The sequence below is a fragment of the Eschrichtius robustus genome, chromosome 10, assembly GCF_028021215.1.
Source record: "Eschrichtius robustus isolate mEscRob2 chromosome 10, mEscRob2.pri, whole genome shotgun sequence".
Taxonomy (NCBI): Eukaryota; Metazoa; Chordata; class Mammalia; order Artiodactyla; family Eschrichtiidae; genus Eschrichtius; species Eschrichtius robustus.
The window spans coordinates 30,929,600-30,949,839 of record NC_090833.1 but is presented as its reverse complement, the minus strand read 5'-3'; the positions used below and the strand labels follow the sequence as shown (position 1 = coordinate 30,949,839).

Sequence of the window (20,240 nt, the reverse complement as noted above, 5' to 3'; positions counted from 1 at the left end):
AAAAGCTTAAAAACAAGTGATTTTATAGCCCCAAAGTACAATACTTTACTTGTAAAAATACTCAAGAAATTGAGTACTTAAGGTCACACAGAAATACATGGCAGAGTCAGGAATGGAATTCATATCTCCAACTCTGAGTCATAATTGATTAGAAGTTCAACAAGAATTTATCAAGGGTCTATATGTGATAATCACTAGGAAATTAGTCTTTGCCCTAAATAAATCTAAAGATGTAGTATTACTTCCACACATTATCAGTTAAGCTTCTCTTTAAGTATCACATGAATCAACCAGTGTATCCATACAGAAAGAAATGGAAAAGTCATTAACTTTAGTTCAATTTATACTTCAAATGAACATCACTTTTCAAATGTCATCACTTTTTCCTTCATTCCTGAATTGCATAACTATGACATGTAGTCAACCTTCAAGAAATATTTTCACAGAATGTAATTCTAACATATCATTAGTCTCACATTAAAAGAAAATCATCCTTCAAACAAAATAAAAACAGGACCACACAATTCAGCTAAGAGAGTTTCTTCTGTAATATTCTAAGAAACAGTCTTTAAAACAAGAGAGAAATATAAATGGAAATGGGGGAGATAGAATAAAGAAAAGTTAATAATTTCAGATAGCCTTTCATTTTCCCTCAGAAATATAATTTCTGGCTTGATGTCTTCATAATCGCAAGTCTCTACTGATATCCTTTCTAGACAAAATTCAACTGAAAAGATATACCCTTATCCAAACACTCTTGGAACTCCACAGCTCTCTGAGATTATAAAATGAGTAAAAAGACTATCTGTCCTCATGAACTGCTAAATTCCAAACACTGGAGTTAAAAATCAGATTTACTTCTCATTCAAGAGCTGATTTTAACCCACCTCCAATCAGACCAGAAGAGACAGCCCTGATTACAAGACAAAGTACCTGACTTTTTCTTCTTGAGCCCTTTTTTCTAGCAGTAAAAGGAAGAATGACACTACCTAGAGTTGTCCTGGTCAAAATCTCAAATATGTCTTTTGAGTTAAACTGAGCTAATATAAGTGAAATACCAGATTACTGCCCACTTCTTGCTCTAGTCTCCTATTAACTTTTAAAACTTATGGAATCCAGTCCCCTCCTTTTTTCTCTCTTTTCCTTGTCTATGCTCTCTAAATCTTTCCCTCTTAGGAATAGCCCTTACATTTGCTCACATATTTTATTAATTTTTTTAATTAACAAATTTGACCTCTATTGGGCACATCTTTCCTCTACAAATAAAGAAGAAGTCAAGGGCTTTGACCTGCTACCAAAGGGTTCTGAACTAGCCAAGAACTACAAATGTGGTCACAGTAACCGACAAAATACTTTTTCTTGGGCACAATTTCTACTTTCAGAATTTGGCCAACACCAAATCTCCCACCAATTCCCTTCCCCTCTCAACAAATTAACAGGGGCCCTTGAACTAGCTATAGAATGGAGCATTAGTGGGATTTTTCATGACAAGAAAATAAAAGCATTATCTCCATAAAACTATGAGCCCTTATTTATTTGAGGTGATGGACAAAGCATTTCAAAAGTACAAACTTAAGGAAACTATTAGTAAATTTAACTTCCTTAATTTTAAGGACTTCTGATCAGCCAAATACTCTATAAAAAACTTGCAAGCACAAGCCACTAACTTGCAATAGACTTATGCTACACATAAAACTGATGAAGAATCATTAAAGAGAATACATAAAGAATTCCTTAAAAAATCAATTTATAAAAATCTCAGTTGAATGTAAGAAAAAGACACAGGAACTTTACAGAAGAGGAAACACAGTATAAGCATATGGAAAAAAAGGCTTAATCTCATTAGTCATCAGAAAAATACAAATTAAAATCATGGGATATGTTTAGATCTACAAGATTGGCAAAAATTAAAAACTCTGAAAACAAGAAGGGTGGGTTAGGAAGTGGATCACCAAGACTCGAACTCTACTAGAGGAATGTAAATGGGTGCAACCACTTTAGAAAGCAATTTGGCACTATCTACTAAATGTGACAATACAAATAACTTTTGACTGTGCAATTTCATTTCTAGAGATATACCCAACAGAAATGTGTGCACAAGTGCATCAGGAAATATGTACAAAAATATCTATAGCAGCATTTTTTAAGATATTTAAAAAAAGGAAACAACTAAATATCTATTAACAATAAAATGAATGAATAAATTTTGGCATATTTATACAGTGACATACTATAAAGCAATAAAAATAAATGAGTCACAGCTACATGTAAGAACCTGGATGAATCTCAACAAACTTAATACTGAGTGTTAGATGCCAGTCATAAATGAATACACATAAATAAATACACATAAATGAATCTTATAAATTTATATGTGCTAAAGTAAAACTATAGAGCATACTTTTAGAGTAATTCTTCAAACAAAAGGAAGGAGGGGATTACCAAGATTCAGGAGTGTGGTAAAAAATTATTAGTGTAGTTCACATTGACAGACTGCAAGTAAATGGAGGAAAAATAACATACCATGAAACAGTAAGCAAAAGAAACCCAAAGTGGCTATAGTAATGTCAATAAAGTAGATTTCAAGACCAAGAGTACTATCCGAGATAAAAGGTAGTGATGACAAGATCATAAAAATCATAAATCCTAATAGAGGATTTCAAAATATATGGAGCAAAATTTGACATATTCAAAGGTAGGAATAGATGATTCCATAATCATGGTTAGAGATTTTAACATCCCTCTCTCAGCAATGGATAGAACAACTTAACTAAAATTAGTAAAGGCATAGATTTCAACAACACTATCAGTAACCTTGACCTAATTGCTATTTGTATAACACTAAACCCAACAACTTCAAGTGCACAAGGTATGTTCAGCAAGATAGGCCATAAACTGTGTCATAAAATTAATCTTAGTAAATGTAAAAATATTGAAATCATAGATTTTCTTTTACCACAATGGAATTAAATTAGAAATTAATAACAGTAGGATATCTAGAAAATCCCCAAATGTTTGAAAATTAAACACACTTCTAATAATCCATGGGTCAAGGAAGAAACAACATCAGAAATAGAAAACACTTCAAACTGAATAATAATGGAAGTACAATATAAAAAATTTGAGGATAAAATTAAAGGTAAAAAGGGAAGTTTATAATTTTAATAGTTATATTAGAAAAGCAGGTCTTAAATGGCCTAAGGCTTTACCTTAAGAAGCTAGGAAAAGGAGAAGAAAATAAACTCAAAGTAAGTAGAAGGAACTAATAACAGCACATACCAATGAAATAAAAAATAAACAATAGAAAAAAATTAACAAAGACAAAAATTGGTTCAACTTCAAGCTAGACTGGTCAACTTAAAAACAAGATAGAATACAAATAACAAATACCAAAAATGAAAGATGGCTTATCATTGCAGATCACAGCAGACATTAAAAGGAAAACGAGATTATAACAACTTTATGCCAACTAATCTGACAACTTAGATGACATGAATACATTCCTTACAAAATAAAATTTACTGAAAAATTGTTTCAAGTAAAGGAGATTAAGTAGACATGATAACAAAATGTAAAGCATGAACCAGGAATAGATTCTGGATCAGGGGGTGAAATTGCTATGGAGCTCATTACTGGGACATTGTTGAAATATGAATATGAATAGTGTATTATTAGTTTTGCATCAGTGTTAAATATTTCGAACTTGATATTCCATGATAGAAGGAAGCAGAAATTTGATGGCAGCTGCAGTCTGCTCCTACACAACTAAGATTAACACTGGAATTATATGGAATCAGAAGTTAACTTTAGTGACCACTTCTGAATTCAGAAACCATTCAAGTAAAACCTTTAGGACCTTTGCACTGTGAAACAACCTAATTAAAATGAAAGTAATTGTAGATAAGATTTATTTCATGCATGAAGATATGATTGAGTTAAAGGTACCTGTCACTTTGTACTGTAGGATGCACAAAACACATAGTAATGGGATTACAAATCAAAGAAGCAGGACGCAGTTGGCCATTCCTAGGTTTAGGGTCAAGACATTTAGAGTGGGAGGAGCTTCATGATGGTGGAAGAGTAAGACGCAGAGATCACCTTCCTCTCCACAAATACATCAGAAATACATCTACATGTGGAACAGCTCCAACAGAACACCTACTGAATGCCGGCAGAAGACCTCAGACTTCCCAAAATGCAAGAAATTCCCCACGTACCTGGGTAGGGAAAGAGAAAAAAGAAAAAACAGAGACAAAGGAATAGGGACGGGACCTGCACCAGTGGGAGGGAGCTGTGAAGGAGGAAAGGTTTCCACACACTAGGAAGCCCCTTCGTGGGTGGAGACTGTGGGTGGCGGAGGGGATCACAGAGGAAAGCACAGCAACAGGGGTGCAGAGGGCAAAGTGGAGAGATTCCCACACAGAGGATCGGTGCTGACCAGCACTCACCAGCCTGAGAGGCTTGTCTGCTCACCCGCCGTGATGGGCGGGGGCTGGGAGCTGAGGCTCAGGCTTCAGAGGTCAGATCCCAGGGAGAGGACTGGGGTTGGCTGCATGAACACAGCCTGAAGGGGCAAGTGCACCACAGCTAGGCGGGAGGGAGTCCGGGAAAAAGTCTGGAGCGGCCGAAGAGGCAAGAGACTTTTTCTTGCCTCTTTGTTTCCTGGTGCATGAGGAGAGGAGACTAACAGCACCACTTAAAGGAGCTCCAGAGATGGGCGCAAGCCGCGGCTATCAGCGCAGACACCAGAGACGGGCATGAGACGCTAAGGCTGCTGCTGCCGCCACCAAGAAGCCTGTGTGCAAGCACAGGTCACTATCCAGACCCCCCACTCCCAGGAGCCTGTGCAGCCAGCCACTGCCAGGGTCCCGTGATCCAGGGACAACTTCCCCAGGAGAACACACGGCGCGCCTCAGGCTGCTGCAACGTCACACCGGCCTCTGCCTCCGCAGGCTCCCCCCGCATCCATGCCCCTCCCTCCCCCCAGCCTGAGTGAGCCAGAGCCCCCGAATCAGCTGCTCCTTTAACCACGTCCTGTCTGAGCGAAGATCAGACACCCTCAGGTGACCGACATGCAGAAGTGGGTCCAAATCCAAAGCTGAACCCCGGGAGCTGTGCGAACAAAGAAGAGAAAGGGAAATCTCTCCCAGCAGCCTCAGGAGCAGAGGATTAAATCTCCACAATCAACTTGATGTACCCAGCATCTGTGGAATACCTGAATAGACAACAAATCATCCCAAATTAAGGAGGTAGACTTTGGGATCAAAGATTTTTTTTTTTTTCCCTTTTTCTCCTTTTGTGAGTGTGTATGTGTATGCTTCTGTGTGTGATTTTGTCTGTATAGCATTGCTTTTACCATTTCTCCTAGGGTTCTGTCTGTCCGTTTTTTTTTTTTTTTTTACTTTTAAAAAATTTTTTCTTAATAATTATTTTTTATTTTAATAACTTCATTTTATTTTACTTTATCTTATTTTATCTCCTTTCTTTCTTTCTTTCTTTTCTCCCTTTTATTCTGAACTGTGTGGATGAAAGGCTCTTGGTGCTCCAGCCAGGCATCAGGGCTGTGCCTCAGAGGTGGGAGAGCCAAGCTCAGGACACTGGTCCACAAGAGACCTCCCAGCTCCACGTAATACCAAACGGCGAAAATCTCCCAGAGGTCTCCATCTCAACACCAAGACCCAGCTTCACTCAATGACCAGCAAGCTACAGTGCTGGGCACCCTATGCCAAACAACTAGCAAGACAGGAACACAGCCCCATCCATTAGCAGAGAGGCTGCCTAAAATCATAATATGGTCACAGACACCCCAAAACACACCACCAGACATGGACCTGCCCACCAGAAAGACAAGATCCAGCCTCATCCACCAGAACACAGGTACTAGTCCCCTACACCAGGAAGCCTAAACAACCCACTGAACGAACCTTAGCCACTGGGGACAGACACCAAAACTAACGGGAACTACAAACCTGCAGTCTACGAAAAGGAGACCCGAAACACAGTAAGTCAAGTAAAATGAGAAGACAGAAAAACACACAGCAAATGAAGGAGCAAGGTAAATACCCACCAAACCTAACAAATGAAGAGGAAATAGGCAGTCTACCTGGAAAAGAATTCAGAATAATGATAGTAAAGACGATCCAAAATCTTGGAAACAGAATAAATACAAGAAACGTTCAACAAGGACCTAGAAGAACTAAAGAGCAAATGAACAGTGATGAACAACACAGTAAATGAAATTAAAAATTCTCTAGAAGGGATCAATAGCAGAATAACTGAGGCAGAAGAACGGATATGTGACCCGGAAGATAAAATAGTGGAAATAACTACTGCAGAGCAGAATAAAGAAAAAAGAAAGAAAAGAATTGAGGACAGTCTCAGAGACCTCCGGGACAACTTAAACGCACCAACATTCGAATTACAGGGGTCCCAGAAGAAGAAGAGAAAAAGGAAGGGACTGAGAAAGTATTTGAAGAGATTATAGTTGAAAACTTTCCTAATATGGGAAAGGAAACAGTTAATCAAGTCCAGGAAGCACAGAGAGTCCCATACAGGATAAATCCAAGGAGAAACACACCAAGACACATATTAATCAAACTATCAAAAATTAAATACAAAGAAAAAATATTAAAAGCACAAGAGAAAAACAACAAATAACACACAAGGGAATCCCCATAAGGTTAACAGCTGATCTTTGAGCAGAAACTCTGCAAGCCAGAAGGGAGTGGCAGGACATATTTAAAGTGATGAAGGAGAAAAACCTACAACCAAGATTACTCTACCAAGCAAGGATCTCATTCAGATTTGATGGAGAAATTAAAACCTTTGCAGACAAGCAAACGCTAAGAGAATTCAGCACCACCAAACCAGCTTTACAACAAATGCTAAAGGAACTTCTCTAGGCAGGAAACACAAGAGAAGGAAAAGACCTACAATAACAAACCCAAAACAATTAAGAAAATGGTAATAGGAACATACATATCGATAATTACCTTAAATGTAAATGGATTAAATGCTCCCACCAAAAGACACAGACTGGCTGAATGGATACAAAAACAAGACCCGTATATATGCTCTTTACAAGAGACCAACTTCAGACCTAGGGACACATACAGACTGAAAGTGAGGGGATGGAAAAAGATATTCCATGCAAATGGAAATCAAAAGAAAGCTGGAGTAGCAATTCTCACATCAGACAAAATAGACTTTGAAATAAAGACTATTACAAGAGACAAAGAAGGACACTACATAATGATCAAGGGATCGATCCAAGAAGAAGACATAACAATTGTAAATATTTATGAAACCAACATAGGAGCACCTCAATACATAAGGCAAATACTAACAGCCATAAAAGGGGAAATTGACAGTAACACAATCAGAGTAGGGGACTTTAACACCCCACTTTCACCAATGGATAGATCATCCAAAATGAAAATAAATAAGGAAACACAAGCTTTAAATGATACATTAAACAAGATGGACTTAATTGATATTCATAGGACATTCCATCCAAAAACAACAGAATACACATTCTTCTCAAGTGCTCATGGAACATTCTCCAGGATAGATCATATCTTGGGTCACAAATCAAGCCTTGGTAAATTTAAGAAAATTGAAATCGTATCAAGTATCTTTTCCGACCACAACGCTACGAGACTAGATATCAATTACAGGAAAAAAATCTGTAAAAAATACAAACACATGGAGGCTAAACAATACACTACTTAATAACGAAGTGATCACTGAAGAAATCAAAGAGGAAACCAAAAAACACCTAGAAACAAATGACAATGAAAACACGACAACCCAAAACCTATGGGATGCAGCAAAAGCAGTTCTAAGAGGGAAGTTTATAGCAATACAATCCTACCTTAAGAAACAAGAAACATCTCAAATAAACAATCTAACCTTGCACCTAAAGCAATTAGAGAAAGAAGAACAAAAAAACCCCAAAGCCAGCAGAAGGAAAGAAATCATAAAGATCAGATCAGAAATAAATGAAAAAGAAATGAAGGAAACAATAGCAAAGAGCAATAAAATTAAAAGCTGGTTCTTTGAGAAGATAAACAAAATTGATAAACCATTAGCCAGACTCATCAAGAAAAAAAGGGAGAAGACTCAAATCAATAGAATTAGAAATGAAAAAGGAGAAGTAACAACTGACACTGCAGAAATGCAAACGATCCTGAGAGATTACTACAAGCAACTCTATGCCAATAAAATGGACAACCTGGAAGAAATGGACAAATTCTTAGAAATGCACAACCTTCCGAGACTGAACCAGGAAGAAATAGAAAATATGAACAGACCAACCACAAGCACTGAAATTGAAACTGTGATTAAAAATCTTCCAACAAACAAAAGCCCAGAACCAGATGGCTTCACAGGCGAATTCTATCAAACATTCAGAGAAGAGCGAACACCTATCCTTCTCAAACTCTTCCAAAATATAGCAGAGGGAGGAACACTGCCAAATTCATTCTATGAGGCCACCAGCATCCTGATGACAAAACCAGACAAAGATGTCACAAAGAAAGAAACCTACAGGCCAATATCACTGATGAACATAGATGCAAAAATCCTCAACAAAATACTAGCTAACAGAATCCAACAGCACATTAAAAGGATCATACACCATGACCAAGTGGGGATTATCCCAGGAATGCAAGGATTCTTCAATATACGCAAATCAATCAATGTGATACACCATATTAACAAATCGAAGGAGAAAACCCATATGATCATCTCAATAGATGCAGAGAAAGCTTTTGACAAAATTCAACACCCATTTATGATTAAAACCCTCCAGAAAGTAGGCATAGAGGGAACTTTCCTCAACATAATAAAGGCAATATATGACAAACCCACAGCCAACATCGTCCTCAATGGTGAAAAACTGAAACCATTTCCACTAAGATCAGGAACAAGACAAGGTTGCCCACTCTCACCACTATTATTCAACATAGTTTTGGAAGTTTTAGCCACAGCAATCAGAGAAGAAAAAGAAATAAAAGGAATCCAAATCGGAAAAGAAGTAAAGCTGTCACTGTTTGCAGATGACATGATACTATTCATAGAGAACCCTAAAGATGCTACCAGAAAATTACTAGAGCTAATCAATGAATTTGGTAAAGTAGCAGGATACAAAATTAATGCACAGAAATCTATTGCATTCCTATACACTAATGATGAAAAATCTGAAAGTGAAATTAAGAAAACACTCCCATTTACCACTGCATCAAAAAGAAAAAAATATCTAGGAATAAACCTACCTAGGGAGACAAAAGACCTGTATGCAGAAAATTATAAGACCCTGATGAAAGAAATTAAAGATGATACAAATAGATGGAGAGATATACCATGTTCTTGGATTGGAAGAATCAACATTGTGAAAATGACTCTACTACCCAAAGCAATCTACAGATTCAATGCAATCCCTATCAAACTACCACTGGCATTTTTCACAGAACTAGAACAAAAAATTTCACAATTTGTATGGAAACACAGAAGACTCCCAAATAGCCAAAGTAATCTTGAGAACGAAAAATGGACCTGGAGGAATCAGGCTCCCTGACTTCAGACTATACTACAAAGCTACAGTAATCAAGACAGTATGGTACTGGCACAAAAACAGAAATATGGATCAATGGAACAGGGTAGAAAGCCCAGAGATAAACCCACGCACGTATGGTCACCTTATCTTTGATAAAGGAGGCAAGAATATACAGTGGAGAAAAGACAGCCTCTTCAATAAGTGGTGCTGGGAAAACTGGACAGCTACATGGAAAAGTATGAAATTAGAACACTCTCTAACACCATACACAAAAATAAACTCAAAATGGATTAAAGACCTAAATGTAAAGCCAGACACCATAAAACTCTTAGAGGAAAACATAGGCAGAACACTCTGACATAAATCACAGCAAGGTCCTTTTTGACCCACCTCCTAGAGAAATGGAAATAAAAACAAAAATAAACAAATGGGACCTAATGAAACTTAAAAGCTTTTGCACAGCAAAGGAAACCATAAACAAGACGAAAAGACAACCCTCAGAATGAGAGAAAATATTTGCAAATGAAGCAACTGACAAAGGATTAATCTCCAAACTTAACAAGCAGCTTATGAAGCTCAGTATCAAAAAAACAAAGAACCCAATCCAAAAATGGGCAGAAGACCTAAATAGACATTTCTCCAAAGATATACAGATTGCGAACAAACACATGAAAGAATGCTCAACATCACTAATCATTAGAGAAATGCAAATCAAAACTACAATGAGATATCATCTCACACTGGTCAGAATGGCCATCATCAAAAAATCTACAAACAATAAATGCTGGAGAGGGTGTGGAGAAAAGGGAACCCTCCTGCACTGTTGGTGGGAATGTAAATTGATACAGCCACTATGGAGAACAGTATGGAGGTTCCTTAAAAAACTAAAAATAGAACTACCATACAACCCAGCAATCTCACTACTTGGCGTATACCCTGAGAAAACCATAGGTCAAAAAGAGTCATGTACCAAAATGTTCATTGCAGCTCTATTTACAATAGCCAGGACATGGAAGCAACCTATGTGTCCATCAACAGATGAATAGATAAAGAAGATGTGGCACATATATACAATGGACTATTACTCAGCCATAAGAAGAAAAGAAATTGAGTTATTTGTAGTGAGGTGGATGGACCTAGAGTCTGTCATACAGAGTGAAGTAAGTCAGAAAGAGAAAAACAAATACCGTATGCTAACACATATATATGGAATCTAAAAAAAAAAAAAAAAAAAGGTCATGAAGAACCTACGGCCAAGACGGGAATAAAGACACAGACCTACTAGAGAATGGACTTAAGGATATGCGGAGGGGAAAGGCTAAGCTGTGACAAAGTGAGAGAGTGGCATGGACATATATTCACTACGAAACATAAAATAGCTAGTGGGAAGCAGCTGCATAGCACAGGGAGATCAGCTCGGTGCTTTGTGACCACCTAGAGGGGTGGGATAGGGAGGGTGGGAGCGAGGGAGACGCAAGAGGGAAGAGATATGGGAACATATGTATAACTGATTCACTTTGTTATAAAGGAGAAACTAACACACCATTGTAAAGCAATTATACTCCAATAAAGATGTTAAAAAAAAAATGTATATGTACAAGGGGGTTCACTGGAGTATTGTTTATATGTGCAAAACATAGAACCAATCTGTATTTTCAGGATGAATTAAATAGCATATATCTTTCAATGAAGAACTAAGCAGTAATTCAAAATGACTCTGGAGAAGTATACTTATTAACAAAAGAAATACACATTTTAAGAGAGAAGTAATAAATCAGTATGTATTGTATTATATAAAACCACTTTTGTAAAAATACATATTTTAGGTGTCAATAATTATTATCACCATGTGAAAGTTTTTTTAAATTTTGGTTATCTGTGTTTTCTAATGTTTCTACAATTAACTTGTACATTGTATGTGTGTAATTAAAAACAAGCGTAACAAGAAAAACAAATTAACTAATTAAAAAAAAAAGACACAGTGGAATGACTTCTGAGTAGGAAGGTGTTTTATGGCACACCAACACTCAAAAAACTAGAAAAGCCAAATAAAAAAATAACATAAAAGCAAAAAACTGGCAACAATTTAAAATCCAGTAATAGAATATTGGTTGAATAATTATGTAACATACATTTATGGAATAATATGCTATTAATCAAATCTATTATTCTTCAGACTATTTAAAGATGAGTAGAAATACTCATGGTGTGAAGGGGTCACAGGACAGGATGTCATAGCAAATTTTAAAATACAGGAAAAAAGGTTTTTTTCACTTGTTAATATACAAGAATGTTAAGTGATTATCTGGTTGATGGAAAAGATATTTTTTGTCTTTCCCAATTTTCTAAAAAAAAGTGCTACTTTTATAAATGACACGTTAAAATTAAAAAGAACAGAAGACAGGGAGAAGTTTCTTTTATGCTGCTTGAAATATATACTGTTGTTAAAAAGGAGACAAACCAAAAATCAAGTCATTTGTGCTAGGCCACAGGGCAGCAAACCAAGACAATATCTAACCTCATTATAGACTCGACCTTCCCCAGGAATGTGACCTTTAATCAGCCAATCTGGAATTTCCTGGTCAGCACGAGGAGGAAATCCACTGATAGACCCTATCCATTCCCCTTAAAGAGGGTGACCTTGCCTAAAACAATGCATTTTTGCTAGTAATTTCCTTTTTTCTGTTCCCTGTCTTTAAAAACCTTTCCTTTTCTGAAGCTCAACAGAGCAGCTCTCTGTTGCTGGAGGGGATGCTGCCTGATTCATGAATCATTTAATAAAGCCAATTAGAATCTTCAAATTAATCAGTTGAATCTTTGTTATTTAGCACTGTTTGTGTAAGACCATTCATTCTACTAACGCTGAAACTCTATTTTATTAGCAGTTTTTATGTAAGCATACACACTGAGTTCAACGGCCCAACAGAGTAAAATTGCTAACACTTTTATATAGTAATCATTTAATTTTTTAAACAGTAAACCTTTTATATCATATGTTTTTAGTTATCTCAGGAAACAAGTTAGCAAACCTAATTTAATCTTTCCAGGAAAACTACAGGTCATTATTCTGATATATTATATTGGGCTGTAAACCAGTGATGCCCTCTAGAGTTATTGATGAATTTGCAGTTTACCTTCCCTGTCAGCTAAACGTTCCAGGACTGCTGTTTCAGGGGGCAGTACTTGTCTCCCACCTCAATACTAGCTTCTAGGGTCATGGTACTCAAAACATCATCAGAATAACCTAGGGGCTTTATAGACAAGTTCAGGACCCACTTCTGATCTACAGAATCAGAATCTGCATTTTAAAAAGATCCCAAGTGATTCATAAGCACATTAAATTTTGAGAAACTGCTCCAGGTTACGAAGGAGTAATTTCTTTGGCCCTTACATTTACATGAATGCTGGCTTTGCAGCTCTCCAGATGAAACCAAGTGCTTTTCCACACTGCCCTCACCATCTCTTACTTCCACCTTGCCCTTTGCACATTTTTCTGTGTCTCCAGATTAGAAGTAAAAGTTGCGTGGGAAATGAGATAATCAAATCCTGTACATAAAATTCAAATGTTTCCACGTTGACCCCATTTCACATAGAAGCAGAAGGGATAAACACCTCTAATGTTTAAGTTCCAGGGCTCCAAACACTTAGACATTCCAGGTACTTCTGAAGTTCTTCCATGTAGAGGTTATTGAAAATCTGATTGTCCACTGATGACATTGATAGGGCATGACCATACTGTAACTTATTTTTCTAATAAACATACCAGAATTTATATATCCAACTAATTTTTTCCCTCTTCAAAGGAGTCTCCCTAGAAAAGAAAATAAATACAATTTCCTTTGTTTAAAACCTATCACTTTTCTTTCAGAATTATTTGTAGTCAAGATAAAATACAAGCAATTCCTTCTTCTTGTGTCATTACTCTCTAGCTATATCTAAAGTCTGAAAAAAAAATTCCTAATTTAATCACTTTATCATTTTTTTGTCATTCAGAATCATCTGGTTAGCTATTTGAGTAATTTCCACAAATTAAGTACATGAAAGTCTGCAGACTTATCACCCTAGTGGATATTCATAAGTACTCAAGGCCACTTTTTAAAAGTTACAGAAAAGCAAAAGGGTTTGAAATAAACATCTCCTTTGAAGAGAATATTCATTTAGGTATAGAATCTGTTCTATCTTTTACCAAAATAACATATATTCTAACTTTTTCATTTATAATACTTAAATTAAGAAAATGACAAGGCAGAAAAGCAAATTTCACATTAAAAAAATTACAAACACACTTTAAGAAATCTACTTTAATTCCAAGAGATTAATCTAGATTGAACAGTATTATTTTCTATTTCTACTTACACAGTAAAGCGAATAGTGAAACTTTCATAATACACGACACAGATTTTTATGTTTCTTTTATAAATGTTACCTTGTTATGTAATATATATTTTCATAAATTATTAATGACCTGGTTCCATTAAAAAAACGTTTCAGCAAATGTGAAAAGAAAATCATATTTGTCAATTCATGATGATTAAAAAAAAAGGGAGATGACACATCCTTCCACAGAAAAAAGTGGATTTACAGACCAGTTCTGACAGCATTTCACGTGGTAAAGTATCAAAATGTCTGATAAGCAGCCCCCTTACTCAGGTGGAAAAAAAATTATTTCAACGTGTTCCTCCTTTAAACTGCTCAGTAACCCCAAGTGATTTTTAAATTGGGAGGCAGATTACTGGCAATAAGTTCATCAAATTTAGATCTATCCTGAACAGGCACATTATAGAAATCAAGAACATCTCTGACCCTGCACATCTGGTGAAGCCTGGAGTTAGGCACTGCATGGCCCAAGTCATCAGCTAAACGTGCCAAGACGCTGAACTTCAGATGAACATCTTCCAGGGAGATGTCCTGCCAATTGTTAGGAACAGATGAACCAAAAACTTCTTTGACATGAGATTCCAAACGACTCTGGAGATCTTCAGGTGGTATGTAAGTTCGGCTTCGTAAGGGTGGACACACCAGAATAGGTTCTTTCTTCACCTCTTCTACTGTCTCAGCCACCACTGGCTGTTTCTCTTTTCTGGAATGATCAAAAACAAATATGTGAATCTTTAGTTCACTGCATTAAAGAAGCTGACCAACAGAAGACCTAATTTTGCCCATCAATCTAAATCAATATACTGCACACTTACTACTCTTCTGGACACTGTTGAGAGAAGAGTTAGATAGGTCCCTGCCCTTGGAAGTTTATAGTTGAACTAAACTGGCACAAAGAGAAAACAAACACTAATTTCAGATTTTACATGCTATAAGAATTCCCAAGAATGGGTGAAGAAGGTAAATCCTCTGGGATTTCCGGTCCTCCCAGATCCAAACCCAATCTACCTCTCTAACCTCATCTCCCACTAATCTCCTATATACATTCTATGCCTTACCTAAACTAAACTACATTCTGTTTCCCACTTTCCTGATATCACATGTTAGCTCAAGTTATATCCTATCTGAAATAACTATCTTTCATCTCCACTTATAGAAATCTTATTTATCCTTTAAGTCCTGGGACAAAACTCTTCTCTGTCAAGCTTTACTTGATTTCCCCAATCAAGTATAACTGTAAGCTTCTCTGATCTCTCATAGTACTTATTTTTAGTTGAAGTATAATTGATTTACAATGTCATGTTAGTTTCAAGTGTACAGCACAGTGATTCAGTTATATATATATATATATTCTCTTTCAGATTCTCCTCCTTATAGGTTATTACACTGTGCTACACATTACATCCTTGTTAGTTACCTATTTTATATATAGCAGTGTGTATATGTTAATCCCAACCTCCTAATTTATCCCTCTCCCTCACTTTCCCCTTTGGTAACCATAAGTTTGTTTTCTATGTCTGTAGGTCTATTTCTGCTTTGTAAGTAAGTTCATCTGTATCCTCTTTCTTTTTAAGATTCCACATATATCAGACCACTATATATTGCTCTCAGAGCATACTGCATCCTACCTGAGTTTTAATTTTATTTACATTCTACTTCTCTTACTAGATCAGGGTTTCTCAGCGCAAACATAACTGACATTTTGGACAACTCTTTGCTGTGGGAAGCTATCCTGTTCACTGTAGGTTGCTCAGCAGCATCCCTGGCCTCTACCCACTAAATGCCAGTAGCACTCCTGTCCTCCAGTCATAATAACCAAAAGACATGGTCAAATGTCCCCTGTTGGGCAAAACTGCCCCCGGTTAAGAACCACTGTGCCAGATTATAAACTCCTGAATACGGAGATCTGTTTTATTGATTTTGGGGTCCTTTAAAACTGCTTGTGTAACTATTATTGAGTACATGGGCCAATGTGAAGGAATCTGTCTTGACACATTATTTCAGTGCTTATTTGTTCATAAACTAACTCCTGTCTTCTATGGAGTTGGCATCTGATTGGGATTGGTCATCCCTACAGAAATTGGAGGGCACCAGAAATGAACAATGTCTAGCCAAGAAAATCGTTTATAACACTATTCATCTGTGCCTACTCAAAGACTCTTCCAGCTATTTATCCCTCTTTCTGCATCAATTCTTTATCAATTTCTCCCTATCTACTAGAGTATCCCCATGACACACAAATATGCTGTAGGATCTCCCATCTTTAAAGGAAATTCTCCCCAGATTCCATGTTCCGCTCCAGCTTCCTTTATAATAAAACTTCTCAAAAGAGTTGACCATGCTTATAGTCTCTACTTCCTCACCTCCCATTTTCTCCTCAAACTACTCCAGTCACATCTCATCATAATGAAATGTAATCTATTCCTTTCATCTCAGTAATCTCTTATACCGGCATACCTCATCTTATTGCACTTCGCAGATATTGTGTTTTTTTTAAAGCTGAAGGTTTGTCGCAACCCTGCATCAATCAAGTCTACAGGCGCCATTTTTCCAACAGCATTTGCTCACTTCGTGTCTGTCACATTTTGGGAATTCACAAAATACTTCAAACTTTTTTGATATTATTATATTTGTTATGATGATGACCAATGATCTTTGATTTACTATTGTAACTGTTTTGGGGTGTCACAAACCATGCTGATACAGACAACAAACTTGATTGATAAATGTTGTGTGTGTTCTGACTGCTCCACCAACTGGTTGTTACCTGGTCTCTCTCCCTCTCCTTGACCTCCCTATTCTGAGTCACAACAATACTGAAATTAGGCCAATTAATAACGTTTCATCAGCCTATAAGTGTCCAAGTGAAAGGAATAGTTGCACATCTTCTACTTTAAATCAAAAGCTAGAATGATTAAGCTGAGTGAGGAAGGCATGCTGAAAGCCAAGACAGGCTGAAAGCTAGGCCTCTTGGCCAAACAGTTAGCCAAATTGTGAAGGCAATGAAAAAGTTCTTGAAGGAAATTAAAAGTGTTACTCTAGTGAACACACAAATGTTAACAAAGCAAAACAGCCTTATTGCTGATGTGGAGAAAGTTTTAGTGGTCTGGATAGAAGATCAAACCAGCCACAATATTCCCTTAAGTCAAAGCCTAATCCAGAGCAAGGCCCCAACTCTATTCAATTCTATGAAGGCTGAGAAAGGTGAGGAAGCTGCAGAAGAAAAGTCTGACGCTAGCAGAGGCTGGTTCATGAGGCTTAAGGAAAGAAGCTGTCCCCATAACATAAAAGTGCAGGGTGAAGCAGCAAGTAGAAGTTGCAGCAAGTTATCCAGAAAATCTGGCTAAGATAATGAAGGTGGCTACACTAAACAACTGATTTTCCATGTAGACAAAACAGCCTTCTTTTGGAAAATGTCATCTAGGACTTTCATAGCTAGAGAGGAGAAAGTCAATGCCTGGCTTCAAAGCTTCAAAGGACAGGCTGACTCTTGTTAGAGACTCATGTAGCTGGTGACTTCAAGTTAAAACCAACGTTCATTTACCATTCTGAAAATGCTAATGCCCTTAAGAATTATGCTAAATCTACTCTGCTTGTGCTCTATAAATGGAACAACAAAGCCTGGAAGACAGCACATCTGTTTACAACATGGTTTACTGTATATTTGAAGCCCACCGTTGAGACCTACCGCTCAGAAAAAAAGATTCCTTTCAAAATATTACTGCTCATTGACAATGCAACTGGTCACCCAAGAGCTCCCTGATGGAGACGTACGAGATTAATGCTGTTTTCATGTGTGCTAACACAACATCCATTCTGCAGTCCACGGAGCAAGGAGTAATTTTTACTTTCAAGTCTTATTATTTAAGAAACACATTTTGTAAGGCTACAGCTGCCATAGATAACGATTCCACTGATGGATCTGGTCAAAGTCAGTTGAAAACCTTCTGGAAATAATTCATCATTCTAGATGCCATTAAGAATATTCGTGATTCATGGGAAGAGGTAAAATATCAACATAAACAGGAGTTTGGAAGTTTCTAACCCCCACGGATGACTTTCAGGGGTTCAAGACATCAGTGAAGAAGTAATTGCAAATGTAGTAGAAATAGCAAGAGAACTAGAATTAGAAGTGGGCCCTAAAGATGTAACTGAATTGCTGCAATCTCATGATAAAACCCCATCATTGAAGAGTTGCTTCTTATGGATAAGCAAAGAAAATAGTTTCTTGGGATGGAATCTACTCCTGCTAAAGATACTGCGACAATTGCTGAAAAGACAATAAAGGATTTAGAATGTTACAAAAACTTAGTTGATAAAGAAGGCGTAGAGTTTGAGAGAATTGATTCCAATATTGAAAGACGTTCTACTGTGGGTAATATGCTATCAAACAGAATTGCATGCTACCGAAAAATCATCATTCAAGGAATAGTCAATCAATGCCGCCAACTTTGTTGTCTTATACTAAGAAATTGCAAGACACCCCACCCTTCAGCAACCACCACCCTGAACTATCATCAGCCATCAACATCAAGGCAAGACCCTCCACGAGCAAGAAGATTATGACTCTCTAAAGGCTCAGATGATGGTTAGCATTTTTTAGCAATAAAGTATTTTTTTAACTAAGGCATGTATATTGTTTTCTTAGACATAATGCTATTGCACATTAAACACACCACAGTACAGTGTAAGCATAACTTTATGTGCACTGGGAAACCAAAAAATTTGTATAACATGCTTTGAGATCCTCGCTTTATTACAGTGGTCTTAAAACAAACCGCAGTACCTCCAAGATACACACCTGTGCTCTAGTTTTCTTCATAATTTACCACTTTCTGAAATTATATTTATGCATTTTTTCCTCCGCCATTACATATGCTCTATGAAGACAAAGATTTCGTTTGTCTTATTAACAACTGTATCCCTCACACCTAGATGCCCAGCATATAGTAGACACTCTAGAAATACTTGTTGAATGAGCAAATGAAACAAACTTGAAGGAGATTTGAGAGATAATAATAAATATTAACCAAAATAGAGGGGAAGCTAATAAATGCATAAGCTGATGATAAAAACCCTTTTGGATTGAAGGAGTTTTTGTTTGAAATCTAAGAGGGCATATATTGTTCCCTAAGGTTCCTACAAATTTTGATGTCCTAACACTGAGTCAAATAGACTTACCTTTACAAAACTCCACATGGTATTGTGGGAAAAGCAGTAGATGGGGAGTTAAAGAGACCTGGGTTCCAGATCCAGCTCTGTCATAAACTTGCTTTCTGACTTTTAGCAAAATACTCCCTCTCTGTGCGGCCTCAGTTTCCTCTTGCCCAGAGTACTTACGCTCTGAGAAGGGACTTTGTTTCCGCTGCTGTATCCTACTTAGAGAAATACTGGGCCAGGACAGCTGTCTAAAAACCATTTGCTGAGTGAATCAATGAACGAACACAACGAGGAGGTTGCACTTCATCTCTGAATCTTGCTTGTGAAGAAATATACCCTGCAAATGAAGTTAGTTCATCGAGTACTTTCACATTCACGTTCCTGAGCTGCTCGTCCCAAATGAGTCACTTGTTTCCTGACACCACACTACACTCTGTGTCTGGAACACACGGTCAGTACGGTTTACTCAATAAATTAACGAGTGAAGTGGAAGGGTAAGGGGGTGGTATTTCGGTTCTAAGATGAGTAAACTGAGGCCAAAAGAAGTGACGGGACCCCACCGCTCGCGGAAACCAGCGCTGAAGCTTCTGAGCTCAGAACCCTAACTCACTTTCCTGCCCCTTCCCTGGTGGCGCAGGACCAGGGGCTCGTCTTAGTTCATCCTTCTCAGTTTCTCTCCTTACTTTCCGTTAGCATGACCCACCGTCTAACCTTCCACTTTACCTGAATCGAGACCAAAATTCTCTGCGTGGCGCCCCTGAGACTGTCCACGTGAAGCTTCTAGCAACGCCGGACACCCAGAGCGCCGCCATGTTCCATGAGAGCTTCAGGACAGAGCTCCGCCCCCAGCCGGCAGTGACGCCTCAAGATCAGCCAATCAAATGTAAGCTTAGTGGCAGGTGTTCCCTTTTTTCCTCGGTTAAGACTCACCAGCGGCTCCCTCACCCTTTGTACTCCGGGAAGTGTAGTTCGGTAGCCATTGCCAGGGGAGGCGGGACCCAGGAGCTCTCTCGTAGCATGACGGGAATTGTAGTTGAGGGGCGTCCCGGGAAGGTTCCGGGTGACGCCTTCTGGTCCGGGGGCGGGCGAGTATAGCGCTCTTTGGCTGAAAGCAGCAGGAACGGGCAACCGGGAGGAGGCTCCAGCG

General features: G+C 37.7%; 2 protein-coding genes across 2 annotated transcripts in view; both read right to left on the bottom strand.

Annotated features, from left to right (window-relative positions):
* Positions 1–13,475, bottom strand: part of LOC137770923 (bile acid-CoA:amino acid N-acyltransferase-like) — a 48,542-nt gene extending 35,067 nt beyond the window's left edge. Inside the window, exons 1-2 of the mRNA XM_068553974.1 lie at positions 13,451–13,475; positions 13,320–13,349 (exon numbers count right to left, since the gene is read on the bottom strand). Coding sequence (XP_068410075.1) covers positions 13,320–13,349; positions 13,451–13,475 — 55 coding nt within the window. The remainder of the gene's footprint in view (positions 1–13,319; positions 13,350–13,450) is intronic.
* Positions 13,476–13,944: 469 nt separating this feature from the next.
* On the bottom strand, positions 13,945–19,923 carry MRPL50 (mitochondrial ribosomal protein L50). The gene is made up of 2 exons (XM_068553514.1): positions 19,817–19,923; positions 13,945–14,636 (listed from the first exon to the last, which is right to left on the bottom strand). The coding sequence occupies exons 1-2, from the start codon at positions 19,903–19,905 to the stop codon at positions 14,249–14,251; spliced, it is 477 nt and encodes a 158-aa protein (XP_068409615.1). The 5' UTR covers positions 19,906–19,923; the 3' UTR covers positions 13,945–14,248.
* Between the last annotated feature and the right edge of the window lie 317 nt (positions 19,924–20,240).